This window comes from Cygnus olor, chromosome 1 (genome assembly GCF_009769625.2).
Source record: "Cygnus olor isolate bCygOlo1 chromosome 1, bCygOlo1.pri.v2, whole genome shotgun sequence".
In the NCBI taxonomy this organism is placed as follows: Eukaryota; Metazoa; Chordata; class Aves; order Anseriformes; family Anatidae; genus Cygnus; species Cygnus olor.
The window spans coordinates 72,715,500-72,740,547 of NC_049169.1; the positions used below are offsets into that span (position 1 = coordinate 72,715,500).

General features: G+C 37.3%; 1 protein-coding gene and 1 long non-coding RNA gene across 3 annotated transcripts in view; both read right to left on the bottom strand.

The window, feature by feature from the left end:
- Nucleotides 1-2,870: 2,870 nt before the first annotated feature.
- LOC121073623 lies at nucleotides 2,871-4,969 on the bottom strand. The gene is made up of 3 exons (XR_005821841.1): nucleotides 4,672-4,969; nucleotides 3,820-3,907; nucleotides 2,871-3,645 (listed from the first exon to the last, which is right to left on the bottom strand). It is a non-coding gene; the product is annotated as an uncharacterized LOC121073623 (long non-coding RNA).
- Nucleotides 4,970-16,759: 11,790 nt separating this feature from the next.
- Nucleotides 16,760-25,048, bottom strand: part of ATXN10 (ataxin 10) — a 119,732-nt gene continuing 111,443 nt past the window's right edge. For both annotated transcript variants that reach the window (XM_040564708.1, XM_040564701.1), the window contains exon 11: nucleotides 16,760-17,387. In XM_040564708.1, coding sequence (XP_040420642.1) covers nucleotides 17,200-17,387 — 188 coding nt within the window. In that variant the 3' untranslated portion in view covers nucleotides 16,760-17,199. The remainder of the gene's footprint in view (nucleotides 17,388-25,048) is intronic.

The following is a 25,048-nucleotide window of genomic DNA, read 5'->3' on the forward strand; positions in this document are numbered from 1 at the left end:
CAGAGCAGTATGCCTGTCTGCAGGTGGATGACACTGGGTCTACATTTAGACATAACTCACTAAATGTTTAGAACAGCTTTGGAAGACTGATATTTACAGAGACTGATGTTATCTATCTTTATTGTTATTTGTTTATTGTTTATTGTAACCTGTGCTTCATTTTAACAATCAGCTCTGAAGTCTTTCCAGTAGCATTAAAGCTGCATCTCTTATTTTTGTGTCAGACATAAGGTCTGCAAGTATTGCTCTCACAACATACCTCATGAATTTCTGTTATACATATTTGTATGTAGTGAAAACATTATTTTTGAGGAAAAAAAAAAACAATGTAATAGAAAAAGAACAAAGATCACAGTGAGAATAGATGTGGCATAGTTTTATCGCATGATAATGTAACAGTTCCTTAATATTTAACTTTTATAATATCAGCTAAATTAGATACATGCTTTCAGAGACAAACTGTTCCAAGACTAGCTGTTTCACAGATGGTGGATGCAGAGATTAAGAGACTGGCTGCAAGTAAAACAGGAAGTCTGTGGCAAAGTCAAAAACTGATCCAGGAACTCCTAATTCCTATCCAGTGTCTGAACCACAAGACTATCATGTTCTCCAACTCATATTATTATCTTATACCTGTATATATTGTCTGTTTTCAACATACTCTATTAAAAGAGCTCTCAACACCATCAGAAAACATCAGTTCTTATCTCCTGTAACCCCCATGTTTGGCCTCACAAGCCCTTACCCCTCCCAAATCTGGATGGACGTCTAGGAGCCCTTTCCACCACTGTTCCAAGACACGCAGCGCTGACAGCCCACCTTGTGCCAGTCCTATAAACACATCCCCACAGACCTCCCATCACCTCCCAACCTCCTGAACACAACCTGCCTTGCAATCCATTTGCTAAACGTGCAAATTTGGCCATATTGCTATTGATCTATGTGTGGTACGTGAGGCATCTGTGCCCGTTAGTGTGGGCAAGGTACTTGTGGTTGGAGGCCCCTCTCCTACCTGGTCTGGGAGGTCCACACTCACCCTGGTGCCCAGCAGCTTCATCTAGCCAGCTCTCACTGCAGGAAGGAGCTGCCAGCACTCTTGGAGGAATCACGCAGTAGATCTCATCTCAGAACTTAAACTGTAAATGTGTTTCTGCAGAACTTAAATTCCAGAGGAGAAAACCCCGAAGCTTTCACCTTTTATTTGGGATAACTGAGAATATGGAAACTGAGTGATTGTAAGGGAAGGATTCAGAAAAATTACAATCAGCTGTTAACCACTTAATGTTATTGCTTGTCAATGGGAAATAAATACCAGACATTTGTGTCTTTGAAAGCCTCACTGATGTGATTTGTCTAGAACTGCAAAACACACACCAGAAATAAAATTCAGGAATTCCCTACCATCTTATCCTGCCACCAATCACCACAAAACATCTCTCTGCATCTTGATTCAAACAGAGAGTGCCTCACGTTCTTGCTAAGTGAAAAGGGATTGCAGAGGTTCAGAAACCAACAAATCCAGCTTCCGTCGATCTGCTAGAAATGCTGGGGGAAAAAATAAATCTGAAAAATATTTTTTTGTAGAGCAATAAATTAATACAGAAGACTATGGTAATTACAAAATTGTCCTTTAAATGGTAGTTATTTCCCTTTTAAAAAATTCCTTAATTTTCACAAACATACATACATGTGGTTATTGTGCCATAAACCGGTTCATCCAGATTTGCTTCTATTAGCCAGATTCCATAACTTATGGCAGATCAAAAATGAAAAGCTGGATCCTCTCAATGGACACCAGGCAACTTGCAATTAAAAAATATTTTTGGAATGGACTTTCCTAAGTAACCACGCAAAAACCTGATATTGATTATTCGAGTTCAGTGTTTTCCCTTTCCCAAGGGAAGGAACAAAAACATGCATTTGTTAACATCAGTCAGAAAGGAAGTGGTAGAAAGAATGTCTCTTAATGCTGTTCTGTCAAATGTTATTTCCCAGCTCTCAGTATATACTGATGTTTGAAGTGAATCTGTGTAAAGGGTACCTTTGCTAAACTTCTCAAAATACCCACTATGTTGATTATTTCTGAACAATAAAATCAAAAGTAGGTGATAAAAGATATACAAAAACAATGACACGTTCTCTATCTTAATCCATCAGCAGGAGCTTACAAAGCCTATCTGACGTTGTATTTGAATTCCATCAGCACCAATGGGAATATGTAATTCAGAACAAGAGTTTATTTCAATACTACTCCTAATTTCTGGCTCCCTTGTCCAGTTTGACCAGAGAAAAGTGAGGCAGCTGTGCAATGGCAATGACAACATGTAAGGAAAGAGGATTATCATTAAATAGACTTTATCACATTATTTATATCACAGACGTAGAAATGCCAAGAAAATATTAACTTCAAACTACTGAGATAGTCTAAGGGTGATCACTCCGAAAAACAGAATACCTTACTTGTGCTGCTCATGAATTTATTTGTGTTCATCTTAACAACCATAAAGCAGAAACAAACAGGTCTACTGTGGAGACTCATGCTGTTAATCTGATCAGAAATCCCTGGAAGACACCATGTCATTGGTATATTATCCTCTTGTTCCATACCATATCTGACAATTTATTGATAATTTATTTCTCTGACTATTTATTATTACTCCTCGGTAGATCATGCACATTGAACTCCAGTGAACAACAGGCTCCAAAACAGCACACTCCTAAATTTACAGTCTTATGTGCTCTGGTAATGATTAAAATGAGAAGGGACAAAATGTAGAGTATTTTCTGTGAGGGTTCATCTATGCAATAATTCACACAATTGGATTTGTAATCCCATTGACATTGTTATCTCAATAATAAGCCAGGTTTTATTTTTAGGGAGTGATAGGAGATACTGTGACAATAGTGTATGAAATAGGAGGTATCTATTTGGCATTCAGTACCTGATAATTGCTAATGCTGAGGGTTCGAACAGTTCAATCAATGATTTCTCTTAAAAGAGAGAGAGGAGGAAAAAAAAATCATAAATGAAAGGAGATACATGACTGCCATTGAAGAGCAATTAGGGTCCAGCATTTGGAGAACAGTCAGTGTATTAGGCACTCAAGCATTATTCTTCCCTCTGTACCAGCTTCTACACAATCCTCCTCCCATCTCTAACACATTCTTCACAGCAACAAATTGTCCCTGGCATGACCCATGTTTCCAGCTAGTGAAGTTCTCCTCTGTTCCCCCTCATTCCCTCAGAAGGCATCAGTTTTCTATTTTAAAAATATCAAGTCACCCTATCTCAGCTGCATTATAAACAAAGACAAACAAAACAACCCAAAACAGTTTTGTGTGTGTGGAACAAGAACAAAACACTTCAAACCCAAAGAAGTTTCCAATAAGCCACTCATTGAAATTCAGGAAGAAAAAACCCCAAAGGGTAAAAATACCCCCATGTATCCAAGTTCTCTGAGGCCATTTCTTTCCCTCATCTGTGTTCCATCATCTTCTTCCTTATCCAAAAAAGTTGTGGTGTCCGTGGGAGTATGAAAAAACATTGGTGTGACCACCAGAAGGAACTCTCTGTCTGGCAGCATAAAGCCATGCGTTATCCCGTCTCCAGGAACTCAGCCTCACTTCGACAGTCATAAATATTCTCTGATGAGAAAGCAAAGGGTAGTCATTCATCCAGACTGAATAATACTTTAAAACCTTGAAAAACACACTGGGATCAGTGCTCTGTCATGAGACAGAACTTAAAATCCATGGGAAGCAACTTCTGATTGGCTTTGCATGGCAATTACAGCCTGTGGGACACTCAGAACTACCCACCTCCAATGCTGGGATAATCCAGGCTGGGAAGAGTGCTGGGCCTTGCCCTTTCAAAGGTCCCATCCCACGTGGAGGTCATTACATTTATCTGAGGGCAGGATGAAACTTAAAAACCTTCCAAATTCTTTCCGTTGTTAGAATACTTTCCATCTATTTTTGCTAGCCTCATCCCATGTTTAATATTTATTCGAAGCCAGTCTTCACATTATGCAGGCCTCATTAGGTGTAGTCCCACAGGGTAGCAAACTAAAATACTGTATCGGCGAGAGTGATAAGCCTGGACTACATCACTAAATGACACACAGATGCACCCAGGCTGAAGGAAGCATCCAAGCACAGGATATCTGATAAATGATAGCTAATGTATACTATTAAAGGGTACCCAGAAAGTTAGGTCACCCTTTCAGATAAGCACTGCCTTTGGAAATTTTCAAAACTTTACAAAACATTTATGTACATGTTTTTAAAAGAGAAAGATAGAGAAGACTCATTACAAATTTAACTGTATGCTGAACCATGTATTCAGAGATCTAAATTCCACGAGAGCATTACCTGACATCTTGCTACATAAATATTCTGCTTGTGCAAGCAGATCCACAAATGATCGTTGATGTAGTCATAGTCTTGCAAAAATTATTGATGAGAATATTATCTTTATGACCAGCTTTCATTTAGTCAAGGAAATTAACAAGGAAATTAAAAAAAAAAAAAAAAAGAAAAAAAAAAGAAAAAAAGAAAGAAAGAAAAAAAAAGATCTAAATGTAAATCACTCTTCTCCTTTGGCCTCCCTTTCCATCTCCCATCGAAGAAGTTAATATATTTACTATGAATAAATAATAACTTTATACTTACCTTCTCCTTTTATGTTAGTCTTTTACATTAAATGTAATGTTGGCACTCAAGGTAGAAACAGGTAATAAAACTGACCTGGTTATTAGTCAGTGTAGTTTCAGAACTATATTCACATTTCTTCCTTTGAGAATGTAACTGATTGTTGACACAATGGAGGCCAAGCATGCATTTATGGTGCATGATATCATTGTGTGGATAATAGAGGGAGTTTACTTATTCCACAGATGACTGCCACAAGAGAATGTAATTGCTCAATAATGTGTTGATGTACCCATGGGAAGGATTTAAGTCATCTGAGACCTGTATTGGTAACTTGCCAGGGACCCCAGCAGTAAATTCAATTTGCATGAAATGGAAGAATTGTAGCCATCTTCCACAATAAAGATAAACAGAAGAAGGGAGGAAGTCAGGAAGAGCCAAAAAGACACCAAAAATCCAGAAATTGGTTAGACTTTCAGTCATCATAAGTAACTTGGAGGTATAGTGCTTAAAATAAATAAATAAATAAAGTTCTCAAGTTTCTGATTTAAAAGACTAAGAAAAAAAAACCACACACATTAGATTAAAAATAAAGTTTCTTTATTATTATTATTTCTTTTAATAGAGGTCCAGGATGTGGAGGGTATTGCCAAGTAGCCATAAGCTTTTGGAAAATGTCATCATTTTCCATGAGGAGACATCTATGTTGCTATCATCTATCATGCATCTTAGCATCTATCATGCTACTTAAAGAAAAAAAAAAATGGAAAATTGAATGCAAAGTAAAAGAGGCAAAAAACCAGCTACCTGGATGCAGGAAATAAAAGCTCTAAGTATAGCAAATTTTTAAGAGGAGAAGTCAACACAAGTGCAGTGTACTCCAGAACATAAGTTGATCTGCATCAGGGAGAAATTGTCGCACTAACAACTAAAAGCTTAGAAAAGCGCCTGACTGAAAAACTATTTATGGGTGACAAAATCTTTGTACCACTTGCAACATTACTTTATTTTTTTTTTACTATATCAAGTTAAAGCAGAATATCTGACTGATAAAGTACGAGTGAGACAAAAAAAACACACAAAGTAACAGCCAAAGCAGAGTTAAGAGCTCACTGAACATTACAAATCTAGTAGCATAACACACGATCAGCCCAATAAATAGGAATATTTTCAACTTCTTAAGGACACGAAGAGTCATAGGGTGAGAATATAGTTTAGTAGATGCTCAGTTTTAAGAACCTAACTCCTTCCATTGATTTCGAGAAGGCTTTCCAAACACTTAAAGTTCAGGTACATCCATCCACTTTTTTTTTTTTTTCATGGAGTTCTTGATAAAGAATTAATCTTTGGATGTGTTGAGAAGCATTTTAAGCCAATGGAAATTGCAGCTCTCTCCTGTAATGAAACCCCTAACAATGTAAAGAAACCCTGATGTTATAACAAAGAATGACCCAGAGAGCCCTCGCTGTCTAGGACTAACTTGGAATTTAAAGCCTGTCCCAGTGTCTGCCTGGAGTATTATTCCTGGATTTTCAAAACCGATCTCCACAAGACACAACTCAGAGGAACCTACCCATTCTTAGCATAAAATAGTTCAGACCTCCACCCCCACTCTAAGTCAAATGATCTGATCCAATGAGATACATCATGTTATGATGTGATGCTCAGATAAGGGCCCAAACGTAACCTACTCCACTGAATAATAAATAATAATAATAAATCCTGTACTACTGTAGCTAATTTCAGGTTATTTTTTCCAGTGGGTCTTTTCCTCACAGCCCTCACTCTATCCCTTCCCCTCTTCCCCTAATCTGATTTTTCCTATTTTCAAACATGATTTAGAAAACTGCTTAATGGCAGGTGGGTGGAGGCACTCCAGATAGCATGTTTATTGGTAGCTCATCAGTTATTTGTGGTTGGCTTTTTTCGTTGCCCACAGGAATTTCCAGGGTGTTGTAAACAGATGTGGGTTCTTTTCTGCTATATAGATCACACCATAGAAAGATATCAAATGGAAAAAACAGATTATGAATAATGCACTAGTGGCAGTGTTTGAAGCTCAGAACTTTAAAGACTAGCCTTCAAATTATGGTTTTAATTGTTTGGACATTTAGGCTACTGGATAGCTTTTGAAATCAGAACATCACTGAGAAGTTTTCCAAGTATTTGGAGTTCCATGCAAATGAGGTGAAAGTGGGTTGAATACCATAATTTCAAAGCTAGTTGCGCACTCACAGCACTGCCCTAATCCCAAATACTGCTTCTTGCCTTCTTCTCCTAGGTATCACACTCATTTTCTTTTATGTTAGTGAGACACCTAAACAAATCTTGCACAATCTTTTGCCGTTGTAGTGTTGGCAAACTAAAGAGGAGGGCCTTAAGGGTATGAGTGACAAGGCAGACCAGCTGCTGGTACAGATTAGTAAAGCTCCACTGATCTCAGGCTAGCTCACATTAGCCAAGAAATTTTACTCCTTGTTCTGTTTTTCACTTTTACTGGTACAATTATGCATAAATTACTTTTGCCATGTGATTTGTGTGTGCCACGTGCTCACACAACAGACATACGGTGGCCTTTCTTCCCTTGAGGTTAACAAGCAGCGCATGATTAAAATCACATTAACTCAACAGTCACTCTTACTCTGGAATTGCCAGCTAATGCTTTTTCCGTCATTTCTTTTTTCAGGAGGGTTTGTATACGTTTGTGTCATTCAATTTTAGTGCATGGCAGGTTACAGCAGAGCTTTGATTCATAGCCGGACATAGATTATCTTAAGCAGAAGGAAAAATGAATCTTGGTTTTAATAGCATTGTACTGTCATCTTGCGGTTGCAATGCTTGGTTCCTAACCCTTATTTGGAAATGCCTTGAACAAGAATTTGATGTGAGCAGGAAGAAATAGTGATTGCCTCACTCCTGGCGCTTTGGTTTGTTTGGAGGCCTTCTTCCTGCAGCTCTTGCGACAAGAGAGAGATTGACCTTGCCAACTGTTTCCACTTCAGTTCTCTCCATCTCCTTCCTTCATGAGAGGACAGCATGACTTCCTCCATAAAATCATCGTTATTTAGAAGACTCCATCTCCTCAGGCCTCCAGCACTATAAACACTTAGTCTAAGAGAGATTTTCAGTGCAGTGCTGTGTACAGCTCTCCTTCCTGCATAAGCTTTAAAGGTGGAATGCTCTACTTCTGTCTGCTACTGATATGCATCTGTTTCACAACTCAGGAAAATCATTCCAAACATCTTCTTGGCTTAATTCACTTTTTCCAACTTGCAAACAGCAACCTTTTTTGCTTTATCTTGACTGCTCAAGATACCAGCCAATGCAGGATTCTCCCAGTAGACTCTTCCACTCAGCTCAAGAGTGAATTTCTTGAGCTTTACTAAAACAAGAAGAGAAAGCTGTGAGCTAGGCTGCCCTTCAACTCCAATTGTGCTGCTCCCAAGCTAATGCACTGCTCTCCCACCTGCCTCCTTGCATCCCCCTACAGGCTACAAAGCCATATTTCAGAAAGACGCACAATGTACATTCAGTCCCAGTGATGTCTGACAGTCATCCATCAGTGCATGAACAGAAACAAAGAAATAATAATTGGCTTAACTAGTTACCTGGAAGTGTGTAGTGTGAGGATACCCCTACCCTAAATCAGACTCCAAAAGAACCCTGTCCTTCTCCTTTAGAGACAATATATAAATCTCTTCTTATGCAGATTCTTCATGACTCTTTCACAAATACCAGGAATCAAAAGCTTAAAATCTCCATTTCTTGTTTCTATTTGCAGTCTTCACTGTAGTCATTTCACTCAGGTTAGAGAAAAACACTAGTACAGTCACTATTGTTACCTTCAGTTTCAGCTTTTGTGTTTGGGCTACCAATACTTTGAGAGAATGTTTATTTTTGCAGAAATAACTGTTAACACTAAAACTTGGGGGAAAATTCACAACCACATTGCTACAGTGCTCAATTCACTATCTGGGAGGAAAAACATTGTATTTTGGTTAGAATTGTGTTACTATTGATCCCTTACATGGAATTCTAAGTATGCATATTGAATTCCACATTTTCAGAAAGAATTACATACAGCTTAAAATGTTGTAAACCATGTTTACTTCAGCTATTTCCATATAGAGATTGTTACGATCTTGCAAATGGGTTTCCACAGATAGACTTATGCATATGTCTGATGCATAATAGGCATCAATCAACTCAGTACCAGAAGGGGTATCCTCTGCGGGCCCTGGGATCCACTTGTGCACCTATCAGAGTACACATGAGGGTTATACTCTAAAACTTCCCAAAGACAGTATATTCACTGCAATTTTTTTATTTTTTTATTTTTTTTAGCTGTACATATTTTAAAACGTTGGAATTACTTTATCCTCACACCTTCAATATGGCTAAATTTTATTTTGGCTTCAGAACAGAATTAAACTACTTGCAGAGAAAAAAGAAATGTAAAAATGCTTCAGAAAGAGATGACTGCAAAATGATGGGGATAGTATGGAAACTTGCAACTGACAGCTTCTACTGGTATGACAGATGACAGAAAATAGAATGAAATGCCAAGAATCCTAATTGTGGTAGACTTAGCACAGATGTTAGGGGACCGATCTCATCAATGAATGGTCCAACCACCAGGTATGGAGACGTTAATGAATGCAGGAATTGATAAACTGCAGAGGAAAAGCAAAACAACAGCAGAGTAGTGACAAGGCTGACAGACTAATACTGTGGGAGTAGCAAAAGTTTGTCTCCCCAGAGGGACAAAACACACATGCATATGCAACCCAGACAATGTCAAAACCAAGCTTCTGCTATAAGACTCCAATAGCATGGTGCCTTGGCTCTGCTTCAGGAAAGACCACCTCTAACAGCTGAAGACATTTCAATGGCTAATTCAGTCCTTTGCCTCACTTACCGATACTGCCAACAAGGCTGCTGATTAGTACTAACTGTGACAGTGGTTTCTGTGATGTGGACTGATGCTTGCGAAAAGCTGGATGGAGACCACCAACTCTCTTCATACAGGCCACTAAACAGCCATCTGAGGGTAACCACTAGGTCGCTAGCAACTTGGGTTAGATTCAAACTAGTGACTTCGAGGTGAAAAGGCTCCATATTCAATTACCAGTCCCCTGAGTCATCCCATCCACCCTCTATAGTTATTTCAGAGTGCTTTGGTAAGCAATATCTGAGGACATTACATGTGTTCAAAATGCTAAAAATACACATCTAAGAGGGCAGGGAAAAGATCAGATAACCCAAAAGTAAATTTTCCTTTATTTTGGTCAAAAAGAAATAAATAATTATCCTAATGATTTAGGATAGCCTATCTATTATCCTAACACTCCCCACCCCTCCTCCCCCCCCAAATGAAAGGGATTTTTTCTTCCCCTTTGCTGCCCCAATTCATTTCTTGCAAATATTATTAGAATACTAAGAAGAGAGAGAGTGTTTTGGGAAAAAAATATATATTTCTTTTACTTATTTTCTAAACAGTCAAATCAGCAATAGAAAGAATGGAAATGTACTTGATGGTGGGGGGTGTGGGAAGGGATTAAAAAAAGCCCAGCACTAAAAACGATGACTCCCAGGGATTCTGCCTAGGGCTTCTCAAAATTGCAGACTTGTTTTAAGAGTGACAGTGCCCTCTGGTACCCCTGGGATACGGTATTTTCAATGCAACTCCAGAGTTCCAGCAATCTATTTTTGTCACCTGTCCTGGGATCTGACAACTCTCACCAGGGGCTCAGTTAAACAAGCCTCCAGTTTTTAAACAAAGTGGATTTTAATTGAGAAACACCTGTGGTGAGAGAGCCCACTGGCATTATTAAAAAGCAAATTTATCACAGTGAATCTTAGAGGCAGGGGGAGGGGGGTGAATAAATGGGGAGGGGGTGTGGGAGGGATGTCCAAGCATACGTCATACCTGCAGCACAGTACCATTCCTTTCATAAAACTCCCTTGAAGAAATGTGTAGAATTTGACTGCACCCCATGAAGAGTGTTTTTCCCAACAAGCTGTTCCCAGGGTGTTGAAAAGCTATCATTCATAAAAAATTATTGAGGGGGAAGGAGGTAGCAAAGGGGAGTTCAGAAGGCCAGGGATGCCAATGGAAACCACAGAATGAGACCCTCTGTAAAGCACACACCTGTTTATGGCCACCATAATAGCTTAACTAGAAAGCTTAAAGTTCCAAATTGTGGGGGGTAGGAGAAGGGGAGAAAGAGAGAAAACATAATGAAAGCTTGTTCTAATATCAAAATACACTTTAACCCATGGAGTGCAGGCTGACAATGGATGGCTGCAATTTAGAAGAAAGCACTGACAATGCAAAATACACTTCAGACACATCTTGGTATCATTAGATAGACATGAGCTCAGGCCACAGATTGGAAGAAGCATCACTTTATAGAGTATGTGGCTAAAAAAAAAAAGAAGATCTTTAAATAATATTTAGTGTTGGCCTAGACGGCAGTTGACAATAGAGTAAATTCCAAGGTCTGTCTAAATGCAGTGGTAACTCCTGTGACAAAGATTTTACAAAGCAAGTAGAAGAGAGTGAAGCATCAGCCACCCTGCAAAGATTTGCACAATATGCAAATGTTTAGAATGACAAAGAATGTGCTGTAATTTTAATGACAGTGTTAGTGAAATCCCTTGGTCATTTGTAATAGCATTATGCATGCACTCTGTCCTCAGTGAACAGTAAAAATGATGTACACAAGCCTGCTGGCCCAGGTGAGAAGACTTGACATTAAGAATGAGATTTTTCACAGGTATTAGTGAGTAAGTATGCTGGTTTCCAAAAAGCAGCTAGGCCTTTTCATCCATTATTCCTTTATGAAGTGGTTTTGTTGTCATTTTTACCAAGAGTTCCCAAAACTTCTTGAGAAAACAAATCTCAGAGTGAATTGATGGAAACCACAGGCAGAGTGAATAGACATATCTTGCACTGAGCAGGGTTTCAATCATTCTTACTCTAAGCCTTTATCTCAAGTATTCTGAGCAAGGCTGGAAGGTGGCTTTTGATGCAGCGATCTTAGTCTTGTTCATAAATGAGCACTTCTGGCGGAACCCATCATGATGGGCCTAGAAAAAGCAGAACATGAGGTTTGCTGTAGGTCTTTGATGAGGAACATAGGGTAATAAGACAGTTGTATGTATGCCTCCCAGTTTCTTTTCACTAATGATGCTGTCCCCTTTTTCTTCCCCTTTTTGAGTGTGCACACATTACGTTTTTTCTTTTGCCTTTTTCTTACAAACAAGCCTTCTGAACATTGCTTCTAATCAGAAATAGGGACAGTCCATGGTGTGCAGAAGATCCTTTTCACATGATTATTTCTCTGAACTTATGTTTGTTTCCACTCAAAAATGATAGGAAACTTTCAGGTTTAGTATAAATGTTATGAAAATCACCTGACATTTAAACAAGACCAAATTCAACGCAGTGTTTCTTACTAACGAAGCTTCAGTGATGTCTCTAAGACATACAAAGCAGTATTGGGTTTTGGTGTTTCTGAACTCAGATGTGATCAAGTATGCAGCAAAAAGAAGGTGGGGTTAATTTTAAATGCTCTTGATTTCCATGTCTTTACCTTCAGCTGCTTTTACCTTCCCTACAAAAGATGTGAAAAGATATGAATTCTGATTTAAATATTTTGTTTTCTATTTACATATTTTAAATAAGCAATTATTTTCTGAATTACATATGACTATTAGAGTAAGCTGTAAGGCTGCAGAAAACACTGAGCCAGACAGTAGAATATCTTTGATTCTAATAAAGCAATAGAAAGACACAGGTAGCTAATCCTGTCCAAAATAAACTTGGTGTGAAAGTAGATATTGCTTTGATCTTAGACTGGAGAGGGAAGGATCTTCCTAAAGGAAGTTTTGGGTTACAAAAATCTGAAACTGTCAGAGTCTGGAAAGAATGATGCTAAATAATCATACTCCCTGGTTTGTTTTTACGAACAGAATGCTAATGCATTTCCAATCCTCTAGTAGTCCTCTCTTGGTTTTGAACTACTAGAACTACTCCCTTTCTCACCCTGTAAGGTCCACATTTATTTGTTGCTGCAATCTCCAGTTTGAGTGGTTCCTTACTCCATGTTAGACGGACATCAGCAGGCAGCCCACAGAAAAGTGCAGAGAAGCTCTCAGTTTTTGATTTCTTTTGCCAGCAACACGCTAGTCAGGAGCAATAGCTGCCAGCAACACGCTAGTCAGAAGCAATAGCTGTTGAAAATGGCCACGACTGGAACAAAGACAATGCAAAAGCAAATTCAGCAAATAGTGGCTTGGCTCTCCCAAGTCTCCATTGGGAATGCATGAACTAAGGTTTTCCAAAGTTTACAATGTGGACAAATTTGAACTGGATTATGACAGAAGGAAAATACATAGCTATCATTTATATGAGGAATAGTTAAGTCTTTTAAAAATTTACTTTAAGGATACTATTAACATACGCAAAAAAAAAAAAAAAGCATTAGCTTCTCATTTTCATAAATTACTGCATCTTATCAGAAATCACCATAAGATAAAGTTCCTGTAAAGAAACTAACTAACCCTGAAGAGGCATGGAAAATTTCCACTTGAAAGGTTACAATTTCACCAAGCAACAAGCAACTGGAAATGGATCTCAACATGGAAAACATTATTTAACCCTAAAGAGGGACACTGCTAACAGGTCTGCCCATAAACAGCAATCATGCCCTAAATATCTTCCACATGTAACTGAATAAGAAACACTTGTTTTGGGGTATACTCTAAGAACAGTGCACACACACTTTTATCCAGCTGTGACTTCAACATACTGCAAAGCATCCCAGAAGGAAATCAGGAGAATGGAGGCAATCCACCTAACAAAACTGCTTCTTTCTTTAATGATGCCGGTGACTTGTCCGTCTCCGCACCCAAGCAGCAAGGCACAAGGGTCCAGCACCTTGGACAGCTCTGCCGGGCCTCCATGTGAGCGAGGCATGGAGGCCTCAGAGGCTTCGCCCACCACTGCACTTCTGGGCCTCCCCTTGGCTGGCCCAGCAACTCTCCAATACCAAAATGGTGCACACTGCAGAAGGAAACCATAGTGATTTTTAAGGAGGAAGCCTAAAGGGAAGGGAAAATGGCTGCTTTTGCATTACTTCACAATTTCTCACCCCCCTCTGCTCCCAACATTTACTACGAAGAAGTTTACTTACTGTACTGTAAGAAGACAGCAAATTCTAAGTCAACATAAAACAGTGATGCAGATAAGGCTAGGTACAAAGAAACATTTAAAGTAGTTTTAGGTACAGCCTCATATTTATATTGCTTTTATTTGGAAATAAAGAGGAGAATTTTTGGAGTCTTACTACCCAAACACTTGTATCAACTTCAAAAGATAAAATCAATTGTTAAATAAAGATTGTGACAATGGCACTAAGCACCAGGGATTATTTTTTGTTCATTGCATTTACAAAAGTTTTACAAGTACTTTAGGTAAAACAAACACAACTTACTAGAAGGAGTAAAAATTCAGAACTCTGCAAACATTTAAACTTATTTCTCGCAACTGATAAGAAAGCTTTTTAAAAAGCTCATGATGAAAAACTAACTCCTTATTTGCTTTTAATAAAAAAATGGACCTTAAAAAAAAGATCTGATCACTATTGTTTGGAAGCACTCGAAAGCAATAAGATGGTCACAAGACTTGATCTAACTGTTCTGCCCCTTTACAAACTCAATAAAGCTTGCTTTTTATGACTGATTGCTGTGCTGTATTAATCCTCTAGCATATAAAACAAGCCTATTGGAGACTTGGACTCCACTGGGGGAGGACAGGGAAGCTGTTGTGTTCTGAGAATTAATCCATCTAGGAAAATCAAAAGCCAGCCACTCACAATACAGTAATCAGCATGTTCTCTACTGTGAAAGCCCTACATTTCCCATTTAGAAAACACAACTATTACTGCATTATACACTGAAACACACAAAACCCTTTTAGTTATTTGTGTTTGTTATTATTTGGTTTATATTTATGGGTTTGTGTGTATTCCTTTGGTGGGTGCACAACCATCGAGTTAAAAAATAAAAAGCTCCCTATTGCTTAAAAGGAAAAGGGACTCCCACTGCTTTTTCCACAACCCAAGTTCTTTCTGGATTTGCTTTGTGAACAGGATTTTAACTCTTTATTACCCTAAGTAAAAGGAAATTCTTTGCATTTTTTCCTTCACATATGAAGTTCATTTTTTGTTCAGGATAATTACTTTCTCTCACTTTGTTAAATTATCTAACATGAGTTTCATAACTAGCATTGCTAAAATAAATGTGTCTGAGGTTTTATGATTCCTCAATTGAAAACTGCTTCACTTTATTCTAGGTACTATTATATTTGATGCTCCTTTGTTAATAAAAGCTTCATTCTTTCCTTTTAGAGTTGAAAGATGTAGCCTTCCAAATAAAAAAAAGTTTGTTTTTATAGTAAATTTTTGGGAGGGGTTATTTAGGTGCTAGAACTATGAATTTTCAATTGTGCTGTGAAGATGAAGATTAAAAACAAAGGAACAAACAAAAAACAGAAAACCATCTGTAAATATTATGTAACATAGTAATTTAACTGTTAAATTAAGTCTGACCTAACTATAAGAATTAAGGCTTAGGAAAATCATTCAGAAACCACAATCTTATAGAGCACATGCTCAGGAAGAAACAAAACCGTATCTTTTTCCATTCAGGTAGCAAAAAACACCTGTATAAGAAATGACTTTATAAAGTTGGCATTTAAACCCAACCATTTTAAACATCCTCTGAAATGTTCCTGTCAAATTATTTTTTAAAAAAAAAGTGTTTTCTAAAACAATACTTTTCTCCATTTCTTTTTAATTAGGTTGTCACTAAAAGCAACAAAACTTAAGAGTCTTTATTCCTATTGCCATTATCCCTTTATACACATTCTTTACTTAATAAAAGGCTAAAGAATTAGCAGTTTTGTATCATTGCCTTGAAAACCAGAAGGTAAAATCCCCCTAGATCAATTCCATTCCCATCTGGTCAGCATGGTAGATACTAAAGCCTTATGACTAAATTGAGAAGATCTTAGTAGTCTGGCTACACTCCTAATCATTACTATACATTTCTTATAGTTCAAGGTACTACATACTTTTTCCAGTTTTGAAGTCAAAAATGGGATTTGAGGAGCTGATGCACGTGGCCCAGTGTCTGTTACATACAGTTTAAGGACACAAACTTGTTTTTCCAGTGAGAGTGGGATTAAATGACAACAACATGAACGATTTAACTTTTCTGGGACCTTTCTGCTGGACAGAATTGAGGAAAACCAAATGACAGCAATGGCAAAGATCTAGAAACATTAATCTGCAATTCTTGTTTGGTTTATACATGGAGGATTACATTTCTTGACTACCAGGACAAGGTATGGCACACACAGAGTTAACCTTGACCCCCCCACACCCCACCCCAGACCTCCTCCCCTTTCTCAGCCCCCCTTCTCCCACCCATCTCATTCATGCCACATTCCACAGTGGCAGGGTCCAACAACAATATAGGAGGGTACCCAAAATGAAGAGGCAGGGCCTTCCATTCTTCTGCCTCTCTTGAATTAATTAACTGGAAATGAGTTTTGTCAATGTTTTGGAAAGGCAGAGGGGTGAAAAGAAACTGCTAGAATTAATCACAGTGAGAAACTACCTCTTCAGCAGTCTGCCAGAGTTCAGAAAACCCATGAGAAGTGCAAAATAAAAGGAAAGTGGGCTGACTTACCATCCAAAGGAACAAATAAAATTCAAACAAACACCGAAGTCTCCAAAACAGAGACATGCCCCAGTGCAAAGGAATGTAGCATCTGTTGCCGCAACAGCTACAGCCTTGTTTTTAATATACTTGTCATGAAGACTGAAAGGTATCAAGGTAAAAAGACATTTTACTAACAATTTAAATTGCTGAAGGCATGTTGTTTAATTCACTAAATATTTACGTACATCCAGTGTTCCACTGTTCTTTATATAACATAGGTATTTAAGCACCATGATAGAACACAAGCAACTTTCATTGTTTTGCCCTGATTCAGCACAGATCTTTTAAACACAGAAGGCAAATTGCAAGGCAGATATTTTTGCTGTGTTTTTAATGATAGTTATCTTCAGGTTCATGGAAATTGTAACAACTCAATATCGCATGCATGACATCTTTCTATTAATGAAATGAGAAGGTAATGAAATTTCAATCATCTGAAAAGAAGGATTTTTTCCATAAATTCATTCACATTTCTTGACTACCAGGACAAGGTATGACATGTATTTGGAAAAAAATGTACTATGCTGTATACTGTAAATTACTATACTGTAAAAATGCACTATGTATTTAGAAAAAGTGTAAGTGTCCTTTTGTTTACAACAGTGAGGGAGAACAGTTGTATGGTGATTTCTCTGAGAATGAACAGAATGAATCCAACCGACTGGAAATAAAACTGAAGAAGCCTTGATTGTTTCAGCAGGGAAAATATTTCAAGTGAGAAATCTTTTAATGACTCGACTGTTCTTAATTTTTTGTTCACGAAGGCTTTTTTCTGACAGATCTCAGAAGTAACTTATCATCTTGTTTCTCTATCTCTAAACCCATATGCTCAAGGACTGAATTGTCGGCCAATCCTTTCTCCTCCATCCGTGCAATAAGCTCTTGGTTTCTCTCATTTTGTTCAGTGAGATTTCGGATAGCATATACTGCCCACTGGTTCACAACTGTTGCACAAAGTTAAGGATCATTTTTTTGTGTGTTTGTTTTTCTTTCTTTTCTTGTAAAGATGAAACAATGATTTATTAACATTTCCCCCCAATCCATCAAACCCAGAAAAACAGTAGAAATCTAGTGTTTGAAAAAGACACATACAGATTATGATTCTGAACTTGTAAATACTTGCATATGAGATAATTTAAGCTTAAATGAGGTATATCCATTAACTTCAGGCAAATTTACTAGGTTTTATCTTGAATAAAAAACACACACACAAACACACAAAAACAAACACATGAACTGCAGGAATTGAAAGGACATTTTTTAAAAACAGAATTATAGTTAATTGAAATGTTCTAATGATCTTCCTAGTACAACTAAAAACAAACAAACAAAAAATCATTGTACTTACAGTCCTAACACCTCTACAGTGCACATTCAAGAACTGGCAAAATAAGCTGTAAGTCAGGTACAAGAAAGATGACTACTTTCACCAAAAAAGTTGAAATGTGGGAAAAGAGAAATACATGTTAACAACTGAAAATAGCACAAATAATGTGGGAGACCCTTAAAAAATATTAACCTCTAATACTATCTATGTTCAGTTCTTTGCGCCTGGGTACTTCTACAAACTCACCAACAGAAAGGAAACTATGATCACCAGCAGGTAGCTCCTACTCACGTTTAAATAGGCACAAGTTGCAACTTATTCACTTTCTAAGGTGGTCCCTTGAGGCCAGGATTGAGGCACATGTAAGGGCCATAGACAAAGGGTTTAAATTCCCAGGATTATCAGTCAGGCATCTTCCAAGTGAACTACAGTGTTCATTTTATGAAGTGTCAGAGATGTTAGCTCCAATTCTGCAGCTGAAAAGCTATGTGATGATATAATCTTTCCCAAGTTACCCATATGGGAGGCAAGTCATTCTGAATCACACGAAAGTGGTTTGCCTGCAGGGCACCAATTATTTACTACATGTAGCTTCACATCCAGTAGAAGAATATGCTTAATTTACTCATCTCCTTGACGTCTTTTGGGTTGGACAGTGTCTAAGCACAGAGATGAGATAGTGCTCTTATGGGCATTTGCCAGGGGGTGACTGGAGGGGAAAACTCAACGGGGGAAGATGGGAACTTCAGACAAAAGAATAAAATGCATGAATTGGACTTTCTTACACAATCTATCATAACAGCATTTGGAAAATCCAGTACCACTGCACCAGCCACTGCACACATTCTTACAGTAGCAGTCTTATTATTTTGTAAGTGTACCTTGCACTGACTGCTGTGCCTACCTTGCTCCCATCTCCAACTGCCCCTTAGGTTTACACTCATCCTGCAAAGGCAGTCTGTCATGATAGGCTGTTTGATGCAACAAGCAATGTGAATGAACATCAGCATGTGACAGAAGCAGCTTTCTTAACGTGAGACCTTATCCAGCCTTCACAACCTTAATTTTAAGACAGGAAATGACACAAAAGAATAAGGAAGACAAAAAATAAATAAATAAAATATGAGACATAAGCTTACCACAGCGCTACTTAGATGCCAAAAGAGAACAGAGAAAGGACTGAAATAAAAAGCATATATGGAATCCTCAACAGAGAGAGAAAGGTTTAAATGAAGAGTAGCTTGGCCAAATGTCACAGGAAACACACATGCTAGGGTAAAATCCTGTATTGCCATGAATCTGTGAAACAGCCCATTACCTTTTAACAGTAGTTCACATTTATTTTCACATTCAAGCAGCCCAGAATTGGAAATCAAAAGTGGTAAAGGAGTAACAACCGCGGGGCTTTTTTCTGACAGTTTTTCAGACCGTCAGGAAACATACTGCACATCTCCACCATTAAAAAAAAAATATATATATATACTTGCATGAGCAGGATCCAGATGGGATAGTGACAGAGTAGAGAAATTAGTAAAAAAAAAAATCACATCAAGGCCAAATAGATGAACATGATAGAGAGAGTATCAATGTATTGTCTTCTGTCCATGCATCACTACTATTGGTTAGATTAAAAGAAAATGCCAAAATACATATATGTTATGTAAGTTGAATACTTCTACTAAAGATTACATTTGAGTATATAAACCAACAATAAAATACCAAAAAAAATAAATATCCAGAAGCAGAATCTCATTCAACAGCCCCAAAGGTAAGAATGAATTTCGGAATGCTAAAGTATACCAGGTGATGAATGCAGATGAACAAGCAGAGGTGGAAGAAGGCTGATACTAGCAGGTCTTCCCTGGGTCTCGTTTAGGGCATTTCACAAGTGCCAGAAAGTAACATGAAGGTCTCCCAGCGAGCTGTGAGAAACATGCTATCACCCTCCTTGGCTCTGTTCCTGGGATGAGGTGCAGATTTCTCCCACGTTTCTAAAACACAACACTGAACTCCACTTGCATAAGAGAACACTTTCCTTAATAAAACTAATAATAATTTAAAAAGCAATTTTAAAACAGTGACAGTTTTCAATAATGCAAAGAGTCACACAGAAAAAAAAAAAGTACTTTTTTTTTTTGTATTGGCCTTGGGAATAATCCTGTTTCCATAATCTTTATGTTCTTCAACACAAAAACACTGCTAAAACCCACAGCAAATGATGTTCTCCTATTATCATATCCATTCATGCTTACATAATATCTAAGACATCCCCATTATCTTATGAACTCTATCATCATTATGGCATTTATCATTATTGACTACTGTAGCTGAAGCTGCAAAATGTTTTCAATAACGTTTTCACTCATTCAAAAACTCTTTTCTGCATGTAAGTTTTCCATTGCAAATTCAGTCATGAATATGCATGATTTCCCTTGTTCGCTTGCTGTGTGAGGCTAAGACCTTTGGAAGGCTGTGTGCAGACCTAGACAGACTTAAGTGTCAGCAGAGATTAAAGCTAGTCGCCAGCTAATATTCACATTACCCTCTTGCTCCTCTCCAAAGATAGAGACACAGAAAGAAAATTAAACATATTCTAGAGTCTCTAATCCTACCAACACTTTAAGCACTTTATTGTATGCTCAGCTTTAGAAAGAGAGCTTCTAAAGTTTCCATAGTTACTACAAATAAGAGCATGAGCCTGTTTGTTGTGAAACTGCATAAAGGAAAAGAACTGCAGCAAGCACAGTAGATCTCACTGGATAGCATTCTCCAGATTTTTCCAGCAGTATATACTGCAATGTCAAATTAATTAATATTATAGACAAGGAAGTGAAAATTGCATCTCTCTGTCACAGTGGAGAGGGCATACAGAAGAAGTTAAAATTTTCATTTCATTTTACAGGAGCTTCACTACTGGACTACTTGTGTTTAGGTAATGAAAGTAAACATTTGTATACATTTATAGCAACTCTTTTCCAAAACCATTCTGTACTGTATGCTATGGGATTCTTATGTTATTTTTACTTATACAAACAATAATAAAACTGAACCAACTTGCTCTGTGTTCCATACTCATGTAAGAAATTTTCAAATAGCAATTTAAAGTTAATCATCTAAACTGCTCTGGGTCATTACTTCAATTGGCAGGGAGGAGGCATATAGGGGGAAAGGAAAGGTGGTGTCTGTCCTAAAGGATGAAAAATGTTGCTATGTGGAACCAACAAGCTATGAAAAACTAAACCCCTTGAATTCTGTAGAAGTTTTGCCATTGACTTCAAAGAGAACTTCTCACAGTTCTTGTTGTTTCTTTTCTTATGGATTCTGCTACAACAGGTTGCCAGAATCAATGCTAGCAATAGCATAGCTACTAATTTAGGAGTTTAATGCTAAATGAAAATACAATTGCCTGCTGTCAGGAGGCACCAACGAACACCCTATTGAGACGAATTACTAGAAAGGAGGACTTATAAAACATTTCCCAAGGAGAGTATTCCAGCTCTTCATTCTCATATCAGGTGCCCCAATTTGGACAAAATGTTATTGGTAAGACTATTGCATCCATCACCTCTATGAAATAGTCTATAAAAAAAATTGGATTCTACAGATGAAAAATAGTGGGCATTATTATTAATGAGGCTTGAATCTGACTAGGTAAATACACAAGAATGCCTAAGTAATGTTGAAAGTACACTGCTTGAAAAAGGCAAGTGGTCAGTTTTCAAGCAAGTTTAGGATTATCATTAACTAATATAGGCTACTGAAGGGTGTGGCAAGACTGATATACATATGTTGATATTCTTAAGTCCCCTTCATATTTATTATTTCTGAGGAATTCCTAAATATAACATCCTTGGTGAAGAGTTTGATATACTACATAGTTTATACACACACACACACACACATATATATATTTGGTCTGTTTGTTTCAGTTTGACAGTTTCCTGAACTACATTAGACTTTCTGTAACTAAATGATTACTTAGGAAACTATCTTCCATAAGAGTCAATTTTCTGCATTTAAAAAAAAAAAATATATATATATATTCTTTGTGTGATTCTATTACCTCATTTAAATCAGATTTTGGACTATTTAAACATTAACTTCATTTAAACCAAATATAGGAAGAGATACAAAACCTTAATAAGGCAGACAACCCACGCAGTTTGGAACTGCAACAGCTAGAGCTGTCCTTCTTCTCTAAGAGCTTTTCTGGAAGAGGTCTATAGGACTAGAAATCAGAGATAATGAAAATACAGTCCTTGCTAACTATATTTCTTTCCTGTCTTCAACACACAATCCAATTCTCACTGAATGTTCTACAGACAAGAATGAAATACTAAAGCATCACAGTAAAAGAATCACTTCCACTTACAGGCCTGACTGGACTACACTGAAATGAAATAAATGATCTTTTCAAGAATTTCAAGTCCTTTTAAGTACATCTGTATCACAGCAACTTGAAGACAATTCTTCTCACTATTTAAAGAGGTCTATAGACAGTGACTGGCACTGTTAATCACAGTTCAGATCAATGTGCCGTGGTTGACCACACATAGTAGACAGTCAGGATTTTGGTCCCTCACTTAACAGCCAAATTGCTTACAAAGTGCTACAAGTTTATTTCTGTTGGTGATTTTAGTAGTTTTATGCTGTCCTAGAAGCTGTATAAGTTGACAGAAATTCCTTAAAACTGTTCCTTTACTTTTACAGACCTTTTACTTCTGTTTATACATTATCAGAAAAAGCAATCACAGCAAACAAAGATCTAAGAGTACCATCTCAATGTACTTACTTATTTTGAAGAAGCTATTTCATATTTTTGGAATGTATGTTTGGGAATCCATTTATTCCTGACATTACATTATCAGCATCAGAAAAATTCAGGAATTCAGCCTAGCAAACTTGAAATTATCTGCCTAGAATTTACAATAAAAAGGCCTTAAATATTTTGGTTTCCTGTAGTTTTACTTAGCAGATTCCATAGCAGTTAACATCATCTATGATTGCAATTGCCTCATTCTGGATTTAAAAGCTGGAAACAGGCAGTGTGCTATCGTCCAGAAATGTCCTTCCCTCCCCTGCTGGACCTGGTTCTTGCAGAGAAAGCACAGTACAGCCCATGTTATATAGATGCCTCCAAGGTGGAGAGACGCTGGAAGAGGCATTTATTCCTTATCACATTTTCTAAGGATAAGTTTTGTAGCACCGGGGAACCGAGAGCAGAGGTTCACTTCTACTGCAACTCTCACCTGCTTTAAGAGATCAGTAGGAGGGTTGGACCATCCATCTCCAAATTAGCTTCAATCTCCACCACTATGTGGCAGCAAAGCTTCACTGGAAATGCACGAATAAGGTACCTGCAACCAGCCCTTTCCTACTCCTCCTAGCTACCTTTATTTACATCAGTGTCCAAACGTCCTACCTATTAGCTGTTTCTTAAAGCCTGCTATATGGTATACGGGTTCCTTTAAAATGGGATTGATGTATGACAACAGAAAGGCATGTTATATCTCATATATAACTTCAACTGAAAGTTAATCTGTCTAAACATCTACAGCCAACAAATATACTTTAAGACCAAAATGGACAATTACAACTATTTTGTCCAATGCATCTGCTTTGAATACAGACCACTGAAATATGTCACTCTTGAAATCAAGTCAATCAGTTTTGTTTTATGTACAAGATATTTTTGTGCCATTTTCTGAAACATGTCTAATCTTGACCAGGAGATTTCACTGTGTCCCTGAATAAATTATTCCAGTGGGTAAATATTTTCATTCATTATAGCCTGAGATTTTTTTTCTAGTTTACATTTGCTTAGAATTGTTTCCAAATACTGATTTCTATTCTAGATCTAAAAAAAATAAAAATAAAAATAAAAATCACAGATCCTGATCAAAGCACTTGGTAAGGATCTTTTGAGAAACTGAGGAAGATACACCAAGCTTTGCAAAATTCTTGCACCTCTTCCTTACATTTGTATTTTTCAGTGTTCCCTCTGAAGCACATTATGCTCAAATTTGCTAATTGGCTGATTACAGACGAAACATGACTTGTCAACTCCTTTTGGCTTTTCTCTCAGTAATTCCAATACAGTGAAAAACAAAGCCAGACAACATCCAGCTACCCTTTCACGCCTAGCTACGTTCCAGCAAATAAGAGTCCTAGCTCTTCATTTGGAAATACTTTTTCACCACTGCTCAATTATGAGGCAGACAGACCCATGTCAGGATGCTCCTTACTTCCAAGACTTGCTTGTCTGCTTGGAACTACACACAGCACACATCAGTGATGTTCAGCTAAATAGTACCCAACGTTCAGTAAATGGCTGTTTACTACTGCAGTAATTCGGGTTACTAAGCCATTCATATCTAGAGAAATTTTGGTTAACAGGTCACACCATTTATATACCCAGACATTTGATCCATATCCTATGTGCCTCCTTTCATTTTCTACAGGACTTAAAAAGAGAATACCAACACACCTTAGCATACTAAGAAATTAAACAATTTCTGTCAAGTACTATAGAGCTACTAAAACCATAGTACATGTTTAGCTATGTCAGGCTATTTTTTATAATAGTGTTTTATGCCAAAACTTACAAAACTTAAAATAAAATAAAGCCATAACCTCTAGTTTGTTTTACTTTTTCCTATACTCAGACTTGTAATACTAGCTTAAAACCATGAATATGGCACATTCATTTTTACTGCTTAGGCTGCCAAATTTTAAAAAAATTATGACTTACATGTTTAATAGAAACCCATAATTTATGAGTAACTATAAATCATCTGTTTTAAAACAAAGAATCACACTCTTGATCAATTTCAAGCTAATGTGCTAGTTACAATATTCTGTTCTTAGAGACCCTTCTATTACACTAATCCCATTTTAAGAATTCATGACAACTAAACCTAAGTACCAGTTATCTATAACAGAGAGTTAGCAAACTGTTACACCAAAGAAAAAAAGCTTCAATTTGCTGTTACTTAACTGTTAAAATTGCCTCAGCTTGCTTTCTTTTCCCAGGCACAGAAAAAAATATAAAATTCCATTCAGCTGAAACTCATATATCAAACTATTATTAAAACCTACCACAGGCATTGAGATGTAAAGCACTGAAGCACAGGGGGGTGGTAATTGTGTTCACAAACTGACTAAATATCAGGCAGACTATAGTCATTTCAACTTTCCTTGGACATGTAAAGAAAAAAGCTCCACCTGCACAAATATATTCATGTGAATTTATATGCATACACACACAAACAAACAGTT